Source organism: Biomphalaria glabrata, chromosome 13 (genome assembly GCF_947242115.1).
Source record: "Biomphalaria glabrata chromosome 13, xgBioGlab47.1, whole genome shotgun sequence".
NCBI classification, from domain to species: Eukaryota; Metazoa; Mollusca; class Gastropoda; family Planorbidae; genus Biomphalaria; species Biomphalaria glabrata.
In genome coordinates, this window is record NC_074723.1 from 17,735,175 (window position 1) to 17,759,728 (window position 24,554).

The 24,554-nt window shown below is 34.3% G+C and overlaps 2 protein-coding genes across 2 annotated transcripts; one reads left to right on the forward strand and one right to left on the reverse strand.

Moving 5' to 3' along the window:
* Positions 1–2,068: 2,068 nt before the first annotated feature.
* Positions 2,069–11,103, forward strand: LOC106050721 (NADH dehydrogenase [ubiquinone] 1 beta subcomplex subunit 5, mitochondrial-like). The gene is made up of 6 exons (XM_013205751.2): positions 2,069–2,234; positions 7,368–7,447; positions 9,806–9,872; positions 10,027–10,088; positions 10,223–10,329; positions 10,778–11,103. The coding sequence occupies exons 1-6, from the start codon at positions 2,120–2,122 to the stop codon at positions 10,914–10,916; spliced, it is 570 nt and encodes a 189-aa protein (XP_013061205.1). The 5' UTR covers positions 2,069–2,119; the 3' UTR covers positions 10,917–11,103.
* Positions 11,104–11,846: 743 nt separating this feature from the next.
* On the reverse strand, positions 11,847–18,235 carry LOC106050720 (C-factor-like). The gene is made up of 4 exons (XM_013205747.2): positions 17,848–18,235; positions 15,818–15,956; positions 12,934–13,108; positions 11,847–12,204 (listed from the first exon to the last, which is right to left on the reverse strand). Exons 1-4 carry the CDS (start codon positions 18,079–18,081, stop codon positions 11,970–11,972), a joined length of 783 nt encoding a protein of 260 aa, XP_013061201.2. The 5' UTR covers positions 18,082–18,235; the 3' UTR covers positions 11,847–11,969.
* Between the last annotated feature and the right edge of the window lie 6,319 nt (positions 18,236–24,554).

Consider the following 24,554-nt stretch of genomic DNA (forward strand, 5'->3'; position numbering starts at 1 on the left):
AAACACTAAATGTGGCTCAACAAAGATGGCTAAGACAGATTTTAGGAGTCAGTTATAGAGATCGGGTCTAAATCAAGGAAATCCTATGCCAAACTGGGAGTTGACCCCATAGTAAGGTTGTGAAAGAGTGTCGCATGATGTTTGCGGGACATGTTCTCCGACAAAATGAATTACGCATAATTAGAGTTGCGATGACTACAACTTGGCGCCACACTTTCATGGATGTCCTTAGAGCAGATGAGAAGAGGCTTCAAACATTACCAGTGACAGATTTTTGTGGAAACAGTTTAACGGTAAATGCGCCGAACGGCGCGGGAGGGTCTAAGTCAGTAAGAATAGCACATTAGGTTTTTGAAATAAAACATTTTAATAGCAGGAAAATGCACTGTAGATACCTCAGAATATGCATTTTGTTGGCTTTCAATACCAGAAATAGTGCTTGGCGGCGGTCTCCGCCCCGCGCTAGGGGAGCTCCTAGCGCTCCCCTAGACCCCCTTGCTGGCAATGGCGGGGAGTCTACAATTTTTCAACTTACTCCAGGAAGAACCTATTCTAGGGCACAATAAATGTCTTCCGAAAGAATGAAAGGTCAGAATGTAATAAAGAGAAAAACATCCTCCCCAACCAGCCCCCCCCCCAAAAAAAAAAATCCTGGCTACGCCCATGATGGACACATTTCCCTGGATTTAATATAGGCCTACACTGAGATTGACTTCGGAAAAGTGAACGCTTTCCATCTACTTATATAAATCATGACTCTTCTTTAAATGCGACGAAGAACAAACAATCACATTACACAAAGATCACAACTTCATACAATATAATGCATACACATTACAACAACTTATAGTGTTATGAGACTCCAAACATTTTGACGACTAAGAGTAACTTTAACTATATTCACTGATTTGGTCAGAGTACTTCGTTCTTGTGCACGCTGCTGTCTTGTGTGTTCTTTTCGTGAAATAGTCTAACATATAAACTCAATTGTGCTTAGCAAGACGTCCGCCTGTTTTATTCACACAAAAGACTCAGCAGGATAATGGAAGTCGGCTCTAAAATGGATTTAAAAAAAATAAAAAATATAGGTTTCCATCTTGTTGTAGACCTTTTTCAAAAACAGTAATTTAAGCCCTACTTACGAGATCAATCATTGACACTTTATTTTTACAAATTTTTTAATCAATCGGAATTATGTCAATTTTTATTTGATGTATTTTTAATCAAATATATATGGTTATGTGATCATAATGCTGCAACTATAACAAAATTTCATCCTTGAAAAAAAAAAGCAACTAGAAAAGCAAGTTATATTTGGTAATTTGCTAGCGTCATTTTTTTTAAGTAGCCTTAGGTAGCCTAATATATATATATTCTTCACTTTGGTGTCACTCAAGCACACACTTAATAGTAACACCTCTGGGTGACAGCAAAGTGCTAATATATAAAAAAAATATATAATAAAAGACGAAACAAAAACAATTACAATTTGTACCAATCAAAGATTAAGCACTTTGTAGTAAGTTTCAAAGACAAATTTTATTTTAATTTAATTCGTCTGTCATTTTAAATTTCGGGATTTTTAATAGTCTTAGGGATCGAGTCCATCCAGCTCTAAAGTAAGCCTATACCTGACTTTAGCCGGGGAAAGTAGGGGCGGTTGGTCACTGTGCTTGCCATATGACTCGTCGTTACCAGTTGGCCAAAAAAAAAAATCTTCCCCATAGATCAATCGCAAGATCTGAAAGAGTTTTTTTGACTTTTATCGCACCATGTAAAGCCAATCGCGTGACGCCTCTGCTATTCTATAGTAGTATAGAAATTAAGATTTTTGTAATTATTAATCTTAAAAAATAAAATAATCGGATAGGGAGCAACCACTCTAACATTACGATAGTTTTTGTTTTTTTTAATGCGATAGTGATTATATAAAAAAAATGGTATCATAGTAGAACCATTGTAGAACATTATAAATAGAGAGAGAGAGAGAGAGAGAGAGAGAGATTTTTTTAAATGGATGATCCCTAGAATTAACACTAATAACACAAGTAGTGTGCCTAGTAGAACACCTTTTGTGTCTATAGAGTATCTAAATGAAGTATTGTCAAGGTTAGTAAACATGGCTGGGATGAGCTTACTGAGGCCTTCTGTTGTTCAAGGCCTCCGTATAGCTTTATTAAATAGTAAAGCAGTTAGGCATCCTTTACAGAAACAATTGCAGTTGCAAGGCCAAGGTAAATAATAATTAGATCTAGGCTTTCACACAAATGTCTCAAGTATGATTTACTAATCGGTAACACTTGAGACTTGAGTGACTGACTTGTAACTTGTTCATGTACTACCATCATGTAGATCTATTTTTAATCAAATCTTGTTGGTCTTGTTACGTCTTGTAGTCTTGTAATAGTCTTGCTTGTTACGTCTTGTACTCTTGTATTGTATTTTAAAATTATTTTTACACTTTTACTTTTAGTTTTAACTTTACTTTCTGTGTTAGTGACAGTTAGTCACAGTTAGTGCTACTATTCTGAATAGTTTATAAGACATAAGTTTATATTCTAGTAGTAGTAGTCTAAGTAGTTAAATCTTGAATATAGATTAGAATCTAGTAGATCTATGTAGAATCTAGATCTAATCTATAGTAGAAATAGATTTACCAGAATTAATCATAAATCATTAATTTGATTTTAAATTATTGACAAGTAGAGAGTTTTCACATTAGTGACTAAGATATCTATGACTTGAGTATGGCTAGTCTCTATTAACTATTAATCTAAATCTCTAATAATAAGGCCTTTCTTTAAGTCCAAACCTTTGGTTAATGAGCCTTGAGAAGTGGGTAGTGTTGTATTTCATGTGTCAATGCAGCTCCAGCTCCTACCTACATATTTTACCACAAACAACACTACACATATATGGCGGAAAACAGATTCTCTATTGAAAATGCATTTTTCGAGTTCAATATTCATTATCTCTGAATATAGACCATCTGTGGTATATTTGCTTTTACTGATGGATAGATCTATGTTTCTGGAAGCTTCATTAGCAAAATTTTTTTGAAATTCGTTTTTATATGGAATTTGTGCATTTGTGAATATCATGAAGTATTGCCAAAAAGACAGACAACATTTACTTCTGGATTTATGTGATCCCATTTCAAAAGGTAAGAAACATATTTTAGAAATATAACTCATGTATAAAATACATACACTTAGTATTTAAAAATGATTGTTACACACCATAAAGAAAAAAAAAAGTAAATAAAATGCTTCTTTTGTCTTAAATTTGAAAAAAAATAGCCTCGATGCAATTTTTGAAGTTGTGATGTCGCCAAACAATGTGTACATTTTTTTTTAAATATAATTTACATTTTGCCGATTTTCGTTGCAAAACACTTATTTTTGTATTTCTATCATCATAATTAATTATTTTTTTTATTTTTTGGTTATTTAAAATAAAAAAATATTTATAAAATCTCGTTTTTTTAAACACCAATCAGAATGGAGGTCGCCGGAATTGACTTCATGACCTCCCGTTCAAAGTGCTTTTTTTTTGTGTCATTCGCTCAGAAATATTCGAAGCGATAATTCTAGCAAAGGTAATTATAGACAGAATCTATTACAGATAAATTCAGTTCATAATATCAACTGCTTAGTTAATTATTCTGCTTTAATAATAGGATGTCGTTTTCTTCAATAATTAACTTCAAGGACGGGAACACGGGTATCTATCTTTAGCCAGGCGCGCGCGATAAAAAAAAACAAACACACGTTTTGACTTAGTCAACCTGAAGGCGCACCTCTGAATTGAGATCTTAGTCTGTAAAAGCTAAAAACCTATAATTTTTAAATTAATATCGACTATTACGGCAATTATTTTACTTTAATACTGGTGCATTGCATGCGTCATAAAATTGGCCCGGCAATGCGATGTTTCAGCGCGAGGGGGGAGGGGGGGGGCACATTTTGAACTTAGATTTTAGATCTAAATTAATCTATCTCTAGATCTATAATAGTTTCTACAGATCTATATCTATAAAGACTAGATCTTAACCATATTTTAAAATCAATATAGCGAAATGCTTTTAGATTAGTTAGACATAGATCGATCTCTAGGTCTAGGACTAGATATAGGTCACTGGACTTAGACTCTAAGATTAGATTAGTCTAGATCTAGTCATTAGAGTTAATAAGCGTGAAATTATTTAAATATTTACTGATCTAGATCTAAATTCTCTTGTCAAGATAGATTAGATCTAGAACTAGATGATTTAGGTCTATATTTATATATAGTAGGCCTATATAGTCATTTCTAGTAGATAGTCAAGTAGCGATGTACACACGTGGATCAAGAATCAAGACCCTAGTGACCTAGTCTAAGTCTAAATGTAGACTCTAGGTCTTAGATCTATATAATTTATATAGCCTTATATCTACGTCTAAATATAATTCATAGTAAGACTTAGGACAAGATTTTAACATGGAAAAAAATCTGAGATCTAAATCTACTATCTAGATCTAGTCATTTCTAGATCTAGTAACTAGTACTACTAGTAGATAGTCAATTAGCGATGTACACGTGTGGATCTAGGAATCTAAATGTAGATTAGATCTAAGATTTTATATATCTAAATCTAATTCATAGGATCTTATAAACTCAGTAGGGTTAAATTAGATCTGATCTCTAGATCTACATCTTAAATTACTTAAAGTTAAAGTGGAAAAAATCTAGATCTAGTCAATTATAAACAAGAGTAGAAGAGATTCAATAGACATAGTGACATAGTTAAAAATAACAACAAACACATATTAACCAAATTATAAAAGTTGTTTTTATTTCTTTTCTCAGCAACAGTTACTACAGATACAAAGATTGAGATTATTTGAGATAATAAACAGAATAGTCAATAGATATAGATCATGCACCATGCAGGTTAAGCTTTATTAGGTCTAAGTAGAGTACTCTAGACCTAGATTTAGATCTAAAAAGTGATCAAGAACTAGAATAGATCTAAATCTTGATAATATTTCATTTAATATTAGATCTTTTCTAGTCTAAAATTATACATATCTATAACCTTGTTTAAACATGAAGATAAGAGGAAAAAAAAAAGACTTTTTATTGGTAGGGTGGGCCGAAGAGAGGGCTTATTTATTAATTATAAATACTTTTTAAGGTTGTTTTTTTTTTTTTTTTTCAAATGTTATATAAATATACTTTACTTTGTGACACAGTTTTAAGCAAATAATATTGTGAATTTGTGAAATTCATGGATTATTGGACATATTTTCTGTGAATTATGGATTTTTCGTTATTAGGGGTAAGTGTGTTTGACCTCATTTTTTTATGTTAAATACTTGTCTGATGATAATGAATTTACTTTTTTTGGATTCCTCTCTTCTTGGGCATTAAAATTGATACATAATATGTCTAAACTGATTATGTTTTTGTTATTTAGGATAATGATAAAGTATAATTTGCAACCTAATTTTTTTTACGGAGGGGGTGGGGTCTGGGGTGGCTCAATTAATTTGCATAAATGACTTAAAAAACTTGTTTTTATATTTTTTTCAAATGTTCTATAAATATACTTTACTTTGGGATATATTTTTCTATTAATAATATTGTGAATTTGTGAAATTCATGGATTATGGGACATATTTTCTGTGAGTGATGAATTTTTCATTATTAGGGGTAAGTGTGTTTGACCTCATTTTTTCAAGTTAAATAATTGTCTGTTGCTTCTGATTTTATTTTTTTTGAATTCCTCTATTCTTGGGCAATAAATTTGATATATAATATGTCAATAGAAGTAATTTTGAAATTGGTCAAAAAAATGGTCCTTAAAGTAGAATGTTGAGAGCTCAATCTGTTTTCCGCCATATATAATTATATACAACTATTGTCAACCAGTGGTTGATTTAGATTTTCTTTTTGACATCTATGTCTGTCCTATCAGTGGAGTTTCTTTTCATCTCAAATGTGTATCCTGTGGCCTGCAGTCAGGTTCTCTCGTCATGTCAGTTAACGTAAGTTGGCACATAAGTTGGTCTTTAAAGCATTTATGTGGGCACATTTGTTATGCCCACCGCTTTTTAGCTCACCTAAAAGACTGCCATACAGGATACAAGCCCTACCCAGGGTAACTGTCAGACTTTAAGAAGTCCCTCTAATAATAATAATAATAGCAGTGTTTTTCTCAAATACTGTCCATGCTGGCATTCACAACTACATCACTGTTTGTAGTGCAGTCTTACCACCGTTTCTACTTGATGGAGCGCAAGTATCTTTGGTGAAAGCATTCAAGAAGTCTTAGTTGCTTTCTGTATCTAGTACCCATGTCTCAGATCCATACTATAGAAGTTTGAGATAACCACTGCTTGGTAGACACTGATTTTTGTAACAGCTTGTCAAAACTCAATGATTGCACCTTACTTGCTCACACTGAACATGATCTCCAGCTCGGGGCCAATGAATTTGCAGAAAAAAAGAAGACATGTTCCAGGGGTCACCCAATAAAATCTATTCAGTCCCAAAGATCACCGTAAATGGACACATCCTTAACGTAGCAGACAACTTCACATACCTGGGAAGCATAGTATCAAATGACTCATTCATTGCTTTTATGAGAAGTTGATAACCATCTGGCCAAGGCCAGTAGTTCTTTCAAATGTTTTCATGTGAGTGTGGTGGAATAGATTAAATAATATATATTTTATATAATATAATGTCTAGTGAAGTAAATGTTCTTAAATCTAGATCATTACATTAGATTATTTGGTGTACGCTTTGCACATAGTTAACTATGTTGATTTTTTTAAATACCCATGTAGTTTATAAATAAGAATAAAATGTAAGTTTTAAATCCTTTTTATTAATTTATTTTCAGTTTTTACAAACTCAAATACGGTGCCATTTTAGATTTTAAGAAGAATTTCTACTGAAGATAAGGAAATGGATAGGGATGTTACAATTTCCGTTTTAGCTCAATAATGGTACACCTAGAAAAGAATTAAAATATAGGAAAAATCCTTTTGGACAATATGAGTCTTGTGTGGTTCATTGGTAATAAGCCTTAATAATAGCACTAAGCCGTGACCCACTGCACTTCTCTACTTTGAGGTAGAAAAATGGAAATCTCCATACATCAGCTGATATTTATTGTTATAGAGAAAAAACAAAACTGTTTCTTGTTTGTAAACAAATGTAACCTAAGTGCAACCTATATAGTATTAGCTTTTTAAACATCTAAAGAAAAAAAGTTATGAATAAAAATGTGGATAAGTGTCTATTGATGATATATATATATCCGCTATAGATCTATTACTATACTATATAACAATAATATTCTTTTTATTCTTAAACAGTATCTGTGCGAAATGGCCATGACAAAAAAATGCCTATTATTCCATCAACATTTGAGTGGACTAGAATGAAAGATGATTTAGTAAGTAGACTTGAGGGTGTGAGGCTTCCTAAAAGCTGCTTACATAATTAATGTAATTTAAATTTTTATTTTAAATCAATATGTAGTTTCCTACGTGAAGCTTCTAACATCAATTAAAAATATGTATACAACAAAAGTTTAATTTTTTATTTATTTTTTAATTCTAGTCTTCACTGAGATTCAAACCCAGAACCCCTAAGTTTGAAAGCAATGCGCTTTACCACTCTGCCACCACCCCCACTGCTTCTAAATAGACTGCTACTCTAATTAGAAGCAGGCCTTCTTCCAGAAAGGCAGTGGGGCTTTAGGCAGGGTCGAGGAACAGTAAATATGATTTTTTGCACTCCGTCAATTGCAGGAAATATAAAGATAGCTCAAGAAAATTTCTACTCTTTATTCATGGCTCTGACTAAAACACATGTTTTCTGTAAAGGTTTTGGCAGATCATTTCAAAATGTGGCCACCCCCACTGTTTCTCAATAGACTGCTACTCTAATTAGAAGCAGGCCTTCTTCCAGAAAGGCAGTAGGACTTTTGGCAGGGTAGAGGAGCAGTAAATATGATTTTCGCACTCCGTCAATTGCAGGAAATATACAGATAGCTCAAGAAAATTTCTACACCATATTCATGGCTCTGACTAAAACACGTTTTCTGTAAAGGTTTTGGCATGAAGGTCCATCTGGTCAAATGGAACCATCTGGCATGCTAGCAATATTAAATAGATCAGCAATTCATAATGGTCTAAAATATGTGGAGATGGAGACTCCAAAAGTTTTAAAACTGTTACTGAAGTCACACCACCAGTTTATGATGGTATTGAAATTAAAAAGCTAGAGTGTTGCGGCCATATACAGAAGAGAATGGGTAAAAGATTGATGAATAAAGATGCTGAATGCAAAGGAAAGGTTTATGAAGAAAATGGAAAGAAATATAAAGGGATTGGCAGTGCAGGGCAGCTAACTACCCATGCAATCAAAAGGATTCAGGGCCCTTATTGGGGAGCAATCAGGAAGAATTTTAGTGCCGTGTCTAAAATGAATAAGAGTATCATGGCAATATAGAAACATAGGGGTGGCTTTCATGAAGACAGTGGTAAATGGTGTCCTAAAGATATAGAATTGAAAGACAAAAATAAGTTGCCCCAATTTGTTTTAAATGAAATAAAACCTGTGTTTGAAGACTTGTCTGTAGACTCATTGCTAGAAAAATGCCTTCATGGTGGTACGCAGAATGGTAATGAATCTTCCCACAACTTAATCTGGAATAGGTTTCCAAAGTCTGTTTTTGTTGGAAGAGATAGAGTCAACATTGCTGCCATGGATGATGCAATTGTTTATAATGATGGAGAACTTGGTAGAGTTTCAGTATTTGTAAAATTAGGGCTTAATTTTGGACATTACTGTAAAAGCGGATTTCTCTCATTGATGAAAGATGGATTATGGGTTCCAAAAACATAGAAAAAGACAAAGTAACAGCAGAAAAGCAAGAAAAAAGAATACAAGTAGAAGAGCAGGCCATGGCTGATGATTCATATCTCTGTGGAGGCTACTTAGTTAGTATCTATTTGAAAAATATGACTTTTTCCTTTTAAATTTCATTTTTCTCCATTTTAATTGTTTTGACTAATTTCCTGACTTGGATTCAAATTTTTTTTAAAGTTGTATATATATATATCTTTATGAAACTTGGCACATATCTAGAATGATATGTTTCGAGCACCCCCTACTACTTTGGCTTTAATTGAAATAAAAGTTTTAAAGTTATGGTCATTTAGAAAATTTTATTTTGATGTTTTTGCTTACAAAAAAATTTCAAAGGGTAATACACTTCAGAATATAATAATTTTAGTAGGGCATTTTGATAATATGTGTATAAACATATTTGCAAAGTTAAGCTCAAAATCTTTTATACTTTTTGAGAAATCTGTTCACAAATTTGTGTTACTATTTATAGTAACAAGAAGCAGTGACATCATACCAAATGTCAAAATTGACATTTGATTTTTTAAAAACTCATTTTATGTGTCTATCAAGTTATTTGGAAACTTTCAAGGCTGTGGTACTATTTTAAGACATACTTTGGTTTAAAAGTGAAACCTCCCCTTAAAAGTGGTGTGAAGTCAGCCTGTGTTCTGGCTCCAAAATTATTCATTATAATATTCTCTGCCATATGAAGTTTTTTGTGTTCAGAGCATGATACACCTACACTCACCTTGTGGAACAATCATGAGTTAGTGTTTTTCAGCCATGAATGTGAACAGCTTTTTGGACAGCATTGTAGATATATATGAGTGCCAATTCATATTTTACAGTTTGTCTTCTTGTTGTTTATTATAGAATACATTTTTTTTTTTTTCAGCATTTCTATTTGATGCTAGGTTTGCTGCCAATGGCTGCTTTGATTACATATGTTAACATATTTGTTGGTAAGTATTTATTTTTTTAATTCTTTTAAATCCGAGTTAAATACATGTACTTGAGAGATGTAAATCTTCATTCAATCTTTCCATAACTTAACATGAAATCAAGCCATGGTAAAGAAAAGTAACATTTAAAAAATCTTATCTCTGATATCCTCAGGCCCAGCAGAATTATCAGATATCCCTGAAGGTTATGAACCGAAAGAATGGGAATATCACAGGGTATGTTATAGAAATAGCTTATTGTGATTTAAATAAAGTTTTAGTTGTACAATGTCATAAATTAGAATTGTTGTTTTACTTTGCATTTATTTTTAGCTTTTCTTAAATTTCCTTAATTGTTGTATTCCAATCAGTCTCCAATAAAAAGATGGTTTGCAAAATATATCTACGAGGAGCCACAGAAGGAGTATGAGAAAACACTGTACTGGATTCACTATTGGTCAGAGAAAAAATACTGGAAGTAAGTTATTTTTACAAATTTGTATTAACTCACTCAATCTGTCTATCTGGTACAAATTTTGTTAGCATTATTTCTCCCATTTCACATTTTCTGATCAAGTTGAAACTTTGCACAATTATTTATTGTCCCTTACAAAACATGAATCAATAATAAAAAAATCTTAATATTTTTTTTTTATTAAATTATTTAATAAAAAATAATAATCTAAAAAAATGCTAAAGGTATTTCAAATTTATCTATTTAAACAGTGAGAAAACAATTATTTAAAATCACCTTTAAATTATTTTTCTCAAATTATTTTTTTTCTCACTAAATCTTCCACAATAAAACTGTTAGATAAAAAGAAAAAAATACTTACAGTATTAGATTTTTCAAATAGAACATAATTTATATTTTTTTGTTGTTGTTTTATTTAGCTTAATAAAAAAAATTAATCTCTCTTTTAAAGCAAACTAGATAGAAAAGTGAAACAACTGATGGAAAACCGACTTGATTATAAAGGCTGGTACTGGGTTAATGCTGACAAAAGTATTGTGGATTCTCAGAAAGCACTCAAGGAAGAAAGAAATAGATATTTCGGAGACTAAAAAAAAATTTCTTGTAAAAAAAAAAACCTTTTCTTCTCTGTTGTGTTTTTTAATTAAGAAAAATACTTTAAATACACATCTATTAAAATCAACTTAATAAGATTAAGACAATTGTGTGTGTCTTAAAAGCAATGAACTAGATGTATGTACAGTGATGCATTAAAATATTTACCTTAGAATACAATAATGGTCTTGTTTTGTGTGTTTCTTTTATTTCATAAAAAAAAAAGAACAACTCATTATTTGAAACCAGTTTGACTGCCATCACACATTGCTATTCTTTGAATCCCAATGACACAAATTCAAAAAAAGTTAAAATATTATTATTAATATTAAATAATTCTATAAATATTTTTTAAACATTAAATAATTCTAGAAACAAATTATTTTCCACTTATACATACATTAAATATAGAATGTATAAAAACTAATCATGCAAATAATAATACTGCTGCATAATGGAATCATTAAAGAAAATATTCTTCAGAGACTAGCGATGGATAGGTCACACCCTTTGCAAGCCCCTCACCCCACCCCCGCCAAAAAAAAGAAGTGATGGTCGTCCAGAAATACATGGCACTGACAACACCTGGGGAAAGCAGTTTTGTGGCCGATGCCCCCAGACATTACCACAGGAAGAGATAATAGTATCAACTAATGTGCATATTTTACTACAAATAATTTTTCAGTCTTATCTCTAGAGAAGCAAGATTTTGTTGAAAATTAAAAAAAGGCTGATTAACACTTTGGCACATGACTTTCTTCAGATCATTTCAAAATCCCAATACAAGCCTTCCATTTATTGTTTTAAACAGCATAATTCATGTTGATAAGGCTGTTTCAACTGTTGCATTTAAACATTAAATTGTAGTACAAGGTTAAAAGATGAATTTAGTTTTAAAATCATGCAATCAGTAAATAACACTGAAGTATAGTTGTATCATGCATATTTTATTGCACTGTAGTTTGAACCATACATTTTAGACTGTCAAACTATTTCAAGCATTCAAAATGGAATAATTTCACCATTCAATGTCAAACTATTTCAAGCATTCAAAATGGAATAATTTCACCATTCAAATCAATCAATTTTCCATGTATCTCTTCTCCAACACCAGCTATCACTTTGAGACACTTTTCTATACTTTCACAGGGATACATTGGCGCTCTGTCTGTCCCCATTTTTGTTTTCACCCAGCCTGGATGCAGAGCAAAAGCCAATATTCCATCTTTCTTAACTTCTCTTGAAATCAGAATGGTGGCCATGTTCAATGCTGTTTTGGAACACCTTAAGAATACAAAATATAGAAACATACTATTTTGCAGTTTAAAGTAATAATAATTCTTATTCATTAGTAGGCCTATTGACACTTTATTCTGGTAGTCTTTGACAAATCTCTTGTGTTTACAAGTGTTAATTTATCATTTCAACTGAGATGCAGACAATAATTCAAATGTTTTTTATTTAAAGATTTTCTGATTTCTTTTCTTTCTTTGAAATTATATTTACTTTTCATGAAAGATAAATTATTAAAAATGGAAGAAAACAAAAAAAATGTCTTTGAATTTTGTATATACAATTTAACAAGGGAAATCACTGAGTAATATGGATATTCTATAAAGTTATCTTCATTTTTATTAAAGCTCTTAAATGTGAGGGGTTTGCTATTTTATGTTTGAGATTTGTATCTTTGGAAAATAGAGATATAGCAAGTGATTGTGACTGCATTGTCTCAAAGTAAACAGAAAAATGGTAGTCTGATTTACCCAGTATTAAGTTTAGCGAGCACAGTCAACATGCTCAGTCACTAAGAAAGAGATGTGCAATAGAACCACAGAAAATTGTACAAACCCCAAATAATTGGGTGTAATGCACTAATATCTGGCGTGTGTAACTGTGGGAGTTGAAGGGGGGAGTGAGAGTGTGACAGTCAGCTGAAAGATGAATTTTTTCCAGTTTAAACTGCTTGCAGGTGAGCATCATTACAATTCAAAGTATGATGTTTGGACCACTCACTTGTAATGCAGTGACAATGAAGCCTCAGGACCATCATTGAAGGCTATGTTCTGAGAACCCACTCTAGATGACATCATGACAATACCAGATCTGCTGCAACTCAATGGATCTTTACTTTTACTTTTTGAAGCCTGCTGTAACAGTGGCAGGAATTTCTGAACCAACAAAATGGGACCTGTTGAAGAGTCAAAAGTAATTTAGACTCAGTCAGGAAGAAGTCAAAGTATTAAACAGATAATAAAATTAAAACTGGTGAGGTGTATCACTGAGAGGCCAAGATTTGAAAAAAAAAAGTTAGTCTAACAACATTAGCATGATCACAAAATAATCTTATTTCTTGAATTTGAAGTAAGGTATTGATCAAGTTGTATAATTATTATTGATACACTTGTGCCATAAGACTTCTTCAGATATAAAAAAAAATAAATTATTCATACAAGTTTGCTTTTTTTTGTGAAGTTGAATAAGGTACTGATCAAGTTTTATAAATTATTATTGCTACACTTGTGGCGTGAGACTTCTTCAGATATAAAACAAAATGTATTCATACAAGTTTGCTTAATTTGTCTTGTATAAATCAGTACAACACACACTGAGGTAGTTGATTCAAATGTTGTGTTTACAAATGAAATCTTATTTACTGACATCAATGTTATATGTTCCATATTCAACAATCATAAAATATTTTAGTAATAACAATAAACTTAGCAATAAAGGAATTTTTAATCTTAAAACAAGGTTACAAAGACAGTCTGTGTGAAACACAAACTCAAAATCGGCCCCCGAAGTGGTCCACCTAGATTCTTCACCAGGATTTGAACAATGGACTTCCCGTTCCAAGTGCTTTACCCCTCAGCCACAGCATTCCATATATTTGTTTAATGTTTTGGATATTCCTTCAGAGTTGAAGATAGTTTACTTCCTAGTCCAAACCTCCCGCAGGATGACAGGGGATGGGAGCGGGCAGGGTTTGATCCCTTGACTGTTGATAAATCCGAACGACAGTCCAGCGCACAAACCGCACGACCAGGCAGCCATTCATTTAGCCTACACTTATATTTTTTAAATAATAATTATTAACCTTAATTTATCCATACATTCAAAATTAATAGCCTGTTACATTCTAATAAAGAGAAACCAAAAAAGCTTTATTCTTCTAACAAAATTAGATAAATTGGCAACACAAAAAAAAAATAATTCTTGACCTACTTTAATTTAAGCTACAATTTTGTACAAATGACAACAAGATCTTCCCCTCGCAAATAAAAATTAATATCTCCATTGTCATTTGTCATACAAACTAGCCTCTAGACATAGGTCTAGCTAGATCTAGACCTAGTTGAGCTAGACCTAGTTTTAGTTCTAAATCTAGATTCAAGCTCTAAGTCTAGGTCTAGCTAGATCTAGGTCTAACTCAAGTCTAAGTCTCTAAGTCTAGATCAACATCAAGAGTTAGATCTAAGTCTAGATCTAGATTTAGAACTTGATATAGAATCTACTATATCTAGACTAGAACCCGTATTATATAATTATGTAGATCTGGGCTCTAATTAGTCTTATTTAGACTGTCACTGTAAAGTGTAGGCCCCTATAATGAGGATATGTCAAAACTGTGCGCTATAAAAGTAGTTCATTATTTTTTAAACTTATAACTACAACTAAGTTCGTATCAAAATTCTTTTTTAAAAATAATTTTTGAATCAGTATTCTATTCAATAAGTTAAGTTAGTTAATAAATGGAAAATATATTTTATAATGATCCTTTGACACTTTTACCATTGTGACCTTGGATGCAAATGTTTTGTACCAATGTGTGAATCTATGAATGAAGCTTGATTTATTAACGAAGAAGTCCATGACCTTTTTAAAAAAAAGTTACCTCCCCTGATTTTTTTCATTGAAAAGTGGTGTAATTTTTTTGAAAAATCTGCTTGAATATATAATTTAAAAAATTAGATGGTTCACTTTTGGAAAAGAAAAAAGTAGCCGTTGCATCAGAACTTTGAATGATCTAAAATATCATGATGTCCAATTTTCATTTTCTCTTCTAGTTTCTGAGATCTAAACGGGACAGACAGACAGACAGGCCAAACAAAATTAATAGCGCCTTTTCCCCTTTTGGGGGCCGCAAAAAAAAAAGACACATTGCTAAAGGCAGATCAGATATAATTCTAAAATATCTTATTACCGGTAACAGATTTTTGACCGTATTTTAAAATATATTGCTTAAAATTAAACTGCAACTCTTAAGATGCTGAATGGTTAGAGAAATTAGATCTTAAAATGAAGGTTCAAAATGGCAGTAAGGTATTTTTTTTATTTGTGTGTACATATCTTTTTAATCATTTGATAATTTTTACCGTGATATTTTTACTATAAATAGCTCTGCATGGTCATGTGATAGGTGCTCTGGTCCATGGCCAACCCTGCCCACTGTCTTCCCCTGAACCATAGTCAATTGCGGCTGGAGGAGATCATAGATATTAGTCTATATAGCTTTCTATGATCAAATACCTTTGCTTTGCTTCCTCCAATTGAACGGTCCAAGTACCGGTAATTAAAACCTCGGAATTGTGTGTTTAGAGAAAATTTGAAACTAATATTGGAAATGCAAAACTGAAAAAGTTTAAAGACCATTATTTCATCTCTAAAGCTTAAAACTAAGTTTTGAGCAGCTTGACAACTTAGCTAACGTATATAGACCAATAGAATGGCCTTTTATACTGATAGTAGCTCTGAGTACTATTTTGATATCATTGTCTCAAGATATTTATTCCTCTTCTCTGTGAGCAGCATAATCTTTTTATTTTTAATACATTTTTCTATACTTAATAGATCAGGTAGAAAATGCTAACAGACCAAGCAAAAACAGTTACTCACCTACCTGTCACATTGACATTAAAGTGTGTTTGCATTTTCTCTCGTGACTGCACTAAGATACCGCCACTGTCTGATCGATCATAAATTGCAGCATTACTGATTAATAAATTAAGCCCTGATTCTCCAACTGCATGTCTCACTTCCTAAAAGTAAACATATATTATATATATATATGCAATAAATACAAATTTTAGTTCTAGCTACAAGTAAAATAGACCTTAATATCTAAAGTGATCAAAACTGTTGTGATACCATCAACTCTATTACTTGTACTGTGAAAACCAAAAATCAGTATACCAGTACAAGTGTTAAAATAATAAAAACATTTTAATTGTAGGAAACATTTTTAAACCAAAGGGTAATCGCAAATTAAATGAGGTCTGACACCAAGCATTGTCCTTCATTGTCAGCTCTGTAAAAATGCATTCTCCAGGCATCTTCAGTGCACACTTCATCATAGTAAAAAGCAGCAAGATAAGGAGGGGCAGAAAGGCCATTCATATATTTAAAGCATTAAAGACATGGCTAGTCACAGATAGCTTATGTGCATCTGTAATGAGCTTTAACTTGTATGGTAATAATCATGTTAAGCAAAACAATATTGCAGTGAGCGTGCTTTGATCATACATACTGTATGAGAAAGAGGAGTATATAGTAATGTATTAAAATACTGGTATTATCCTTTATTTCTTGAACTTATTGACTTGGCTTCCAGCAGATGCTATATTTAAGAAAACAATATTCAGATTTTCTTTGTGCAAAGGTGAAAAAATGACTAGATGATTAATAGAGATCAAGTAATGGATCTAAGACATTCTAGACTTTTATTAAATTTCTTCAACCCTCTTTTATGGTCAATTCTCAAAATTAAGGTAGCTCTAGATTTATTCATCTATTTATTCAAATTCAACAATTTAAATCTCTAGATCTAGATGATTAGATGTTTGTTGTGTAGTATAGATTCTACATGGGCATAGCCAGGATTTTTTTTCAGGAGGGGGAGGGGGGTATTTCCTTGCAGCATATATTATATTATATATGTAGGCCTATATATTCATTACTTTCAGTTCCTTCATTGTTTCAGACTTTTTTTGTACCCTAGAATAGGTTCTTACCGGAGTTAGTGGAACAACAGTAAAAAACCTCCCTTGCCAGCTAGGGGAGTGCTTTGAGCATTTGAAACTAAAAAAAATGCATATTCTGAGGTTTCTTAGAGCTACTTTTCTATTAAAAATTGAAGGTCAAACATCACTGCTATTCACTGCACTTTATTAATGGAGCCCAGCCACTGGTAGAAATCGGTACTGTAACTATAGTTTTGCTTTAGTTTATTATTGAAGAGGAGAGGTGAACCACAAAAACTCTTTTTCGCTATTCTTATAATGTAATTTAATGACTTAAGCTTTGCTTTTCATTGGAAGCAAAAAACCCATAACCCATTGGCTAAATTTATTAAATGTAAAGACTTTAAGTTTTCCTTTAGGTTTTTATTGGGGGAGGGTTTTATTAGTTTTAAACTCAACACCTCCCTTAATGGCTATGCTAAATATATGGAATTTTGTGACTTAAGTTTGCTTTAAATTTGTTAAATCAAAACTCTCTAGAAAGGGAGGGGGGTTAAACTCAAACCCCATTGGCTATTCTCTTAGAATTTGGTGACTGTAGTTTGTTTTAGTTTTATATTGAAGAGGGGGGATTTAACCTCTAACCTCTTTGACAACGCTGGAACAAGTGATAGTTTAACATTGGATTTTCCTTTCCAATAAAAAATAATAATTTTAAGTCACAAAATTCCCCCCCCCCCCCCAGGCAGTATCTAGAATTGACTAGAGAGTCTAGTGAGTAGTGTCTAGATTATAATATTATAATATATCATTATCTAGTCTTCTAGATCTAGTCTAGTTGTCATAGATTGTCTCTGTTATGTCCAGAGATCTATCTTACACTTAGTCTTTAGATCTAGATCTATCTTTAGACACTTTAGTATCAACTCTTGAGATCTAGATATCATAGATTCTAAAGATTTAGATCTACCTGAAAAGCTGATTCCAAACTTTCATCATTTTCAACATCAAGTTTCACTATCTTAACCACAGGGTTAAGTTTCGCAATAGACAGAAGTTCGATAGCACTTTCGCTTTCCGGGTTACGACATGTGGCTATTAACAATTCAACACTATCAAACATTAATAATTGTTTTACATATTCTAATCCTAGTCCTCTTGAAGCACCTGTTACTAATACTGTTTGAGCTTTAAGTGTCATCATAGTTTGCTACAGGTACCTGGTAACCACGTAACTGTTGTAACCTTCAACACTGTCAACAGGTAACTAACAGTACACTAACACACAGTGAGTAACAGGACTAGAATCAATTATAATTAATAAATCTACACAATCTAGACTTATAATCTAAAATCTAGACTAGAGTCTAGAGCTATGCTCAGTATGCAGACTACGCTGTACTGAGTGAGTCTAGTCAGTCTATAGTCTAGTCTATAGTAAGTCCGTGACTAGTCAGTCATCAGTGTCAATCTTAAATTTAAGTTAAATCTTTTCTTAATAATTCTAGTCATAATCATAAGACTAAGAATAATAAGACTATTAAAATTATAATAAAAATATAAGATGATAAGTCGGTATCAGTCAGTCTATGACTATGGCTATATAAAATAAATCTAGATCTATTCTAGCTCTAGGAATATAGATCTAGACTCTAGTTGATCTAATCAAAATATCTAGACCTAGATCTAGATTTTAAAACTCTTGAGACTAGCTTAATTAGTTGGCTAGATGTATTCTAGATGAAGATCCACTTTCGAATTGTGTTTGTTTTGGCACAAATTTAGATATACTTTTTAATGTAACTGTCTATAATTATGGTTAATGGAATTCAAATACCAGTTTATTTATTAGTTTTGTTAATAATATATAGGCCTACTAATTATTTATATTTCAACCTATTGCTAAATTATTTCGCCCCCCCCCCCCTAGTAGGATATGTTAGCCGATTTGGTGGTATGGGGAGGTGGCGATGGCATCAATCCCGCCCCTCCCCCCCCCCCCCCCAATAAACTTTCAAGTGGGGGGACGGTCCAATTTATTTGTAGAAATCACAGCTTGTTAAGATAATAAATTATCTTATAATTAAAACTTGTTATTGATATTTTAATCGATATTTATATTAGCTCAGCTTCTTCATTTGTTCTGGATAGAGTGCAGTGTTCAACTGAGTGTTTGTTCTCCCACACTTGGCAAGTGTGACTCCGGCTTCTCATAATTCCTTGTAGTTCAGTATGTGCTGGTATTAGAGATGAGAAACGAACCAAACTCGAGCCTCACTTACGACCGAACCGAACCGAACCTGAACTTTAAAACTGATCGGTACGAACCGAACGAACTGATGTCCTTACTTTGACCAAACTGAATCAAAAAGATTTTGCAATATTTTTTTACTAAAAAAAACAAACAAAAAAAAACTTAGTTTAAGAGAAATGATTTGACAGTTATTTTTTTAATTTTCGAAACATAGCTGGATCATTTTGGGTCGTCTTCTTCTGATTCGCCGCGTATGGTAGGCTACCGTAAAATTTAATACTTGTGCGTTAATAAATGGGACAAGAAACGAAAAATAGACTCTGGATGTAGAAACTATCAGGAAAAGTGAACAGATCTTTGCCTTTTTTTATGGAGCACGAAAACAACCCTTTATTTTTTTTTTAGTGGTATTGAGATGTTTGTGACTGTTTTTAAAGAATGTAACTTTAAACAGCTTTATGAAATAAAAAATATAAACAATGGCGTCATTCTTAGTTTGAGCCACCAAGACAAGATTGCTAAGAAATGTCCAGAGATGAGAGAATTGACGAGAATATTTACCAGGAAGGGACAAGAGTCGGCTGTAAGGGCATGGTACAGATTCGCTCACATTTGAAGTAGTGAAATGAATCCGGTAAAGCTTTAGAAAGAGGTGCATCAGTGATGGGGGCGCAGTGACTGAGTGTTTAGAGCTTGGCTTCTGGGTTCGTATCTAGGTGAAGAATGGGATTTTGAGCTTCTGTATTTTAGGGCGTTGTGCTGGCCACACGACACCCTGCTCGTTAACCGTTGGCTAATGAAACAGATGATCTTAACATCATCTGCCCTATAAACCTCATGGTCTGAATTGGTAACTTTACTTTTTACTATCAGTGATGTAAGAAATGTGTCATGAAAATAAGAATGCAGTTGAAGCCGCCACTCTTTTTTTCGCATGACAATCAGAAATCTCAATTTAAAACTAAGAGATAGAGCAGCAGAGCTAGATGACATGTTTAGGTCTACCATTAGCGTCGACATATCTGAAATCGATCAACTCTTGCTACTTATTCGCAGTACGAAAAGCAATTTTAAAATCACAGAAAAGTTATCTGCTATGAGGAACATGTATTGGGATCACCACTGGCCATGGGCGTAGCCAGGATTTTTTTTCGGGAAGGGTTTTGGGGGGGGGGGGGATTCGCCCCGCTTACCCTCCCCCCCCCCCCGCGAAAAAAAAATATATGTGTGTGTGTAGGCTACATAATTAATCTTTATTACATTCTGACCCTTTCGGAAGACGTTTATTGTTTATTGTAGACTCCCCGCCCTTGCCAGCATGGGGGTCTGGGGGAGCTCGCAGCGCTCCCCCAGCGCGGGGCGAAGCCCCGCCGCTGAGCACTATTTCTGGTATTGAAAGCCAACAAAATGCATATTCTGAGGTATCTACAATGCATTATCTTGCTATTAAAAAGTTTTATTTCAAAAACCTAATGTGCTATTCTTACTGACTTAGACCCTCTCGCACCGTTCGGCGCATTTTCCGGCAAGCTGTTTCCGCAATTTTTATTTTGCGTAATTCATTTTGTCGGAGAACATGTCCCGCAAAACCTCATGCGACGCTCTGTCACAACCTTACTAAGGATTCAACTCACAGTTCGGCATATGATTTCTTTGATTTAGACTCGATCTCTATGACTGACTCCTAAAATCTGTCTTAGCCATCTTTGTTGAGCCACATTTAATGTTTTTCAATTTCGGCAGAAGACTATTCACACTTTAGGCCTATTAATGGAGCAAAAGCCACTGGTAAAAATTTGTAACCTTTCTTGACTACGCTCTTGGAATTACATGCCTGTATTTTGCTTTAGATTTTATATCGAAAAGGAAAGTTTTTTCGTCAAATCATCTGTTGAGGGGTTTTAAACTAAAAAATCTCGAGTTTTTTCGTTGTTTTTTTTTAAATTCAAAACCCCATTTAGCTACGATCATAGAATTTGGTGACGGTAGTTTGCTTTAAAATAATATTGAAGAGAGAGGTTTTCAACTCTAAACGCTCTGTAGGGGAATTTTAAACTCAAAATCATCTGGAGGGGTTTTAAACTTTAAAAAAAAAGCCATCAACTCAAAACACCTTTGGCTACGCTCATAGATTTTATAGTGTGTAATTTGCTTTTTTTTTATATTGAAGAGGTACTTTTTAGCTTCAAACCTCAACTGGAGGGGGGGGGGAGGTTAAACTCAAAACCCCTTTGGCTACGCTCATAGAATTTTGAATGTGTAATTTGCTTTTTTATATTGAAAAGGGGGTTTATCGTAAATTTTGGAGGGGGTTTTAAAATCAAAATCTTCCTTAACTGTGCTGTTGGAATTTGGGGATTGTTGTTTGCATTTTTTTTTTGTTTTGTTTTATAGAAGAGGGGGATTTAACTGCAAAAACCTCTGATAGGGGGTTTAAAACTCAAAACCCCCTGTAGGGGGTTTTAAACTCAAAGCCCCTGGTAGGGTTTTTTTTAACTCAAAACCCCCTGGTAGAGGGATTTGTATCTCAAAACCCCCTGATAGGGTTTTTTTTTTATTTCAAAACCCCCTGGTAGGGGGTTTTAAACCCAAAACCCCCTGGTAGAGGGTTTTTAACTCAAAACCCCCTCGGCTGTGCTGTGGTAAGTGATGATTTAGTATTAAAATCTCACCTAAAATAAACAAAATGAAAGCAAAATCAGTCACTTAATTCCGCCCCCTCCCTTGCTGGGGGGGATTTCATTTCGGGGGGGGGGGGGGGTTTGAACCCCAAGACCCCCCCCCCCCTGGCTACGCCCATGTCACTGGCAAAGACCTGTTTAAAGAAGTTTCAGACATCATGGAGGATGCTTCTTTCCGTTTGGAGAAATTAGTGAGATTGACTACTGATATCGCCAGAAGTATAGCTGGATGACATAGCGAACTGGCAGCAAGAGAAAAATTGTCAAGTCAAACGAAACCTCTTTCTAATCGAAATTGCAACTCTTCATTTAGCAGGTGGAAAGGGACGAAACCGTTGTGCGTAATCGTTTCACAGACGAGCATCTAAATTCAGTGCTTCATCTTTGTGTCTTATCAATGCAGTGGGATCTTCAGAAGTTAGTTTTGGATAAACTTCTTACATCGCATGAATTAGTGTAAATATTATATTTACGTGGGAGGCGCGGTGGGTAAGTAATTATGCGTTTGGCTTTCGAACTGGAGGTCCCAGGTTTGAATCGTGGTGAAGACAGAGATTTTTAATTTCGTGAGTCCACCCAAATCTAATGGTTACATGACGTTAGTTGGGGAAAAGTAAAGGTGAATGGTCATTATGATTGTTAAATGACACCCGCGTTAACCGTGGACCACAGAAATAGATGACCTTACATCATCTGCCCTATATATATATAGAGAGAGAGATCGTAAGGTCTAAAAGGGAAACTTTAAAAAAAAAGTATATCCACAGGTTTTTAATAAATACAATTTAAGTGCTTTGTTTTTTTTATGTAATAGTTGTTTTTCTATTTCTTTTCTGTTATGTGGCCCGCGACACGAGTGTTGGAAATTAAAATAGTCCACCTAGCGAATAAGGTTTCACCTCGGTGTTTTATCAAATTAATAATTGAATTAAACATTATTACAAATATCTAGTTTGTGCTATTAACTAATTTCATAACATGGAACCAAACCCGAACTTTAGACCTGACCGAACTGAAACCGAACTATACTCGCCATCGAACCAAACCGAATTCGAAGCTCGAACTTAAATGTGACCGAACCGAACCCGAACTTTAAAAGTTCGGTTCGATTCCCATCTCTAGCTGGTATCCATTTAAAAAAAAAAATTTGTGTATTTTTTTTTTTTTTTTTTTTGCTGTTACAAATTTCTACCACTCGCTGGGCTTCATTATTAAATTGCAGTGAATAGTCATCTGCCTAAATTGAAAAAGACTAATTGTGGCTCAACAAAAATGGCTAAGACGGATTTTAGGAGTCAGTTATAGAGATCGTGTCTCAATCAAGGAAATCCTATACCGAACTGGGAGTCGACCTCTTATTGAAGCTGTGACAAAGCGTTGCATGGGGTTTGCGGGACATGTTCACCGACAAAATGAATTACGCACACTAAGAGTTGCGATAACATTGAGGCCATTACGAGGAAAGCGCAAACAAGGACATCCTAGTTCAACTTGGCGCCACACTTTCATGGAGGACCTCAGAGCAATGGACACCAGGTGGGAAGAGGCTTCAGACATTGCCAGTGACAGATTTTTTCTGGAGGCAGCTTGCTGCCCAGTGCGCTGAACGCATATTTGAGACCCAAAGAAAAACCCTAACTGAAGTCAGGTGGCAATGGTCAAGCACCTTCTCTATTTGATTTGTACGATCAAGTGTTTAAAGAACTTCACAATAACAAAAAGTGCAAACTTCTTCATCTTATTAGTTCATATTTGCTTGTGGTCCCGTCTGGTTTGGGCCAACCCATTAAACTATACGAGGAAAAGGGCGGTACTCACGGCTTACGAGCGTTATAAAAGGGGCGACTCTAAGCTATCCACCACAATTTTAGTAAACCAGTGGAGATAGAGGAACCGCATTAAAATGCGCTCGTTCCTACATATTGCGGCCAATTTGTCTTAATCAGCAGGGCTCTCCACTGAAAGAATTCCCATTCAAAGGATAAGTACTTGCCCCCGTGGAGGATAATGCCAACCCCACAAATTAACCTGTCCCTTATAGGGCAGGAGGGAGCCATCAAGAGGCGATTAACACCTGCCATACGTCAGCAACATTAAAGTCCTACCCATCAGATGCCATTTTCTGTTATACCGATGGGTCGGAATTGAGGGACCCACCCCGAAAGATCTGGGTATGGGGCTCTTATAGTCTACCCAGACCGGACAGAACCAGATCGGCTCTCTGGTCCATGCGGCTTCGCTGCATGTTCAATGGACGCTCAATTAACAGGGATAACTCGGGCATTCGAGGCTATTAGAGCCAGAATGACCCAAAATGAAACTCGCGCAACTACTGTTGTGCTAGTCACCTACTCTCGCTACGGTCTCCTAGCTATGGGTGGCGGCGGGGGAGGGTCGCCGCAGATAACATCCGCCGAGCCAATGCAGCTGTAGTTTTCATGCACTGGGCCCCTCACATTGCTGCGTGAGGGGCACTGAAATGGCAGACACCCTTGCACGAGAGGGAGCTTTGGCAGCCAGATACCTCGAAGCACCAAGCAACGGCAGAAATCCGAGCACTCATTCATGAGAAGTGGTTAAAGTCCTGGGAGGAATCCGACAGAGCACGTAGTGTCTGGCAGCATATGCGTCACCCAGATCGCCACGATCCGTGGTGGCGGTTAAGGAGGTCAGAACAAACAATCATTGCACAATGTAGGACGGAACACTGTCCTGTTGGGGCATACTTTGCCCGGTTCCGCC

Coding starts and splice junctions, on each gene's coding strand:
- LOC106050720 (XM_013205747.2), bottom strand. CDS start 18,081: ATGATGACACTTAAAGCTCAAACAGTATTAGTAACAGGTGCTTCAAGA. Junction 15,957..17,847: donor GTTTGGAATCAGCTTTTCAG/GTAGATCTAAAT, acceptor GTTTACTTTTAG/GAAGTGAGACATGCAGTTGG. Junction 12,205..12,933: donor TCATTGTCACTGCATTACAA/GTGAGTGGTCCA, acceptor TGTATTCTTAAG/GTGTTCCAAAACAGCATTGA.
- LOC106050721 (XM_013205751.2), top strand. CDS start 2,120: ATGGCTGGGATGAGCTTACTGAGGCCTTCTGTTGTTCAAGGCCTCCGT. Junction 7,448..9,805: donor CTAGAATGAAAGATGATTTA/GTAAGTAGACTT, acceptor TTTTTTTTTCAG/CATTTCTATTTGATGCTAGG. Junction 10,089..10,222: donor AAGAATGGGAATATCACAGG/GTATGTTATAGA, acceptor TATTCCAATCAG/TCTCCAATAAAAAGATGGTT.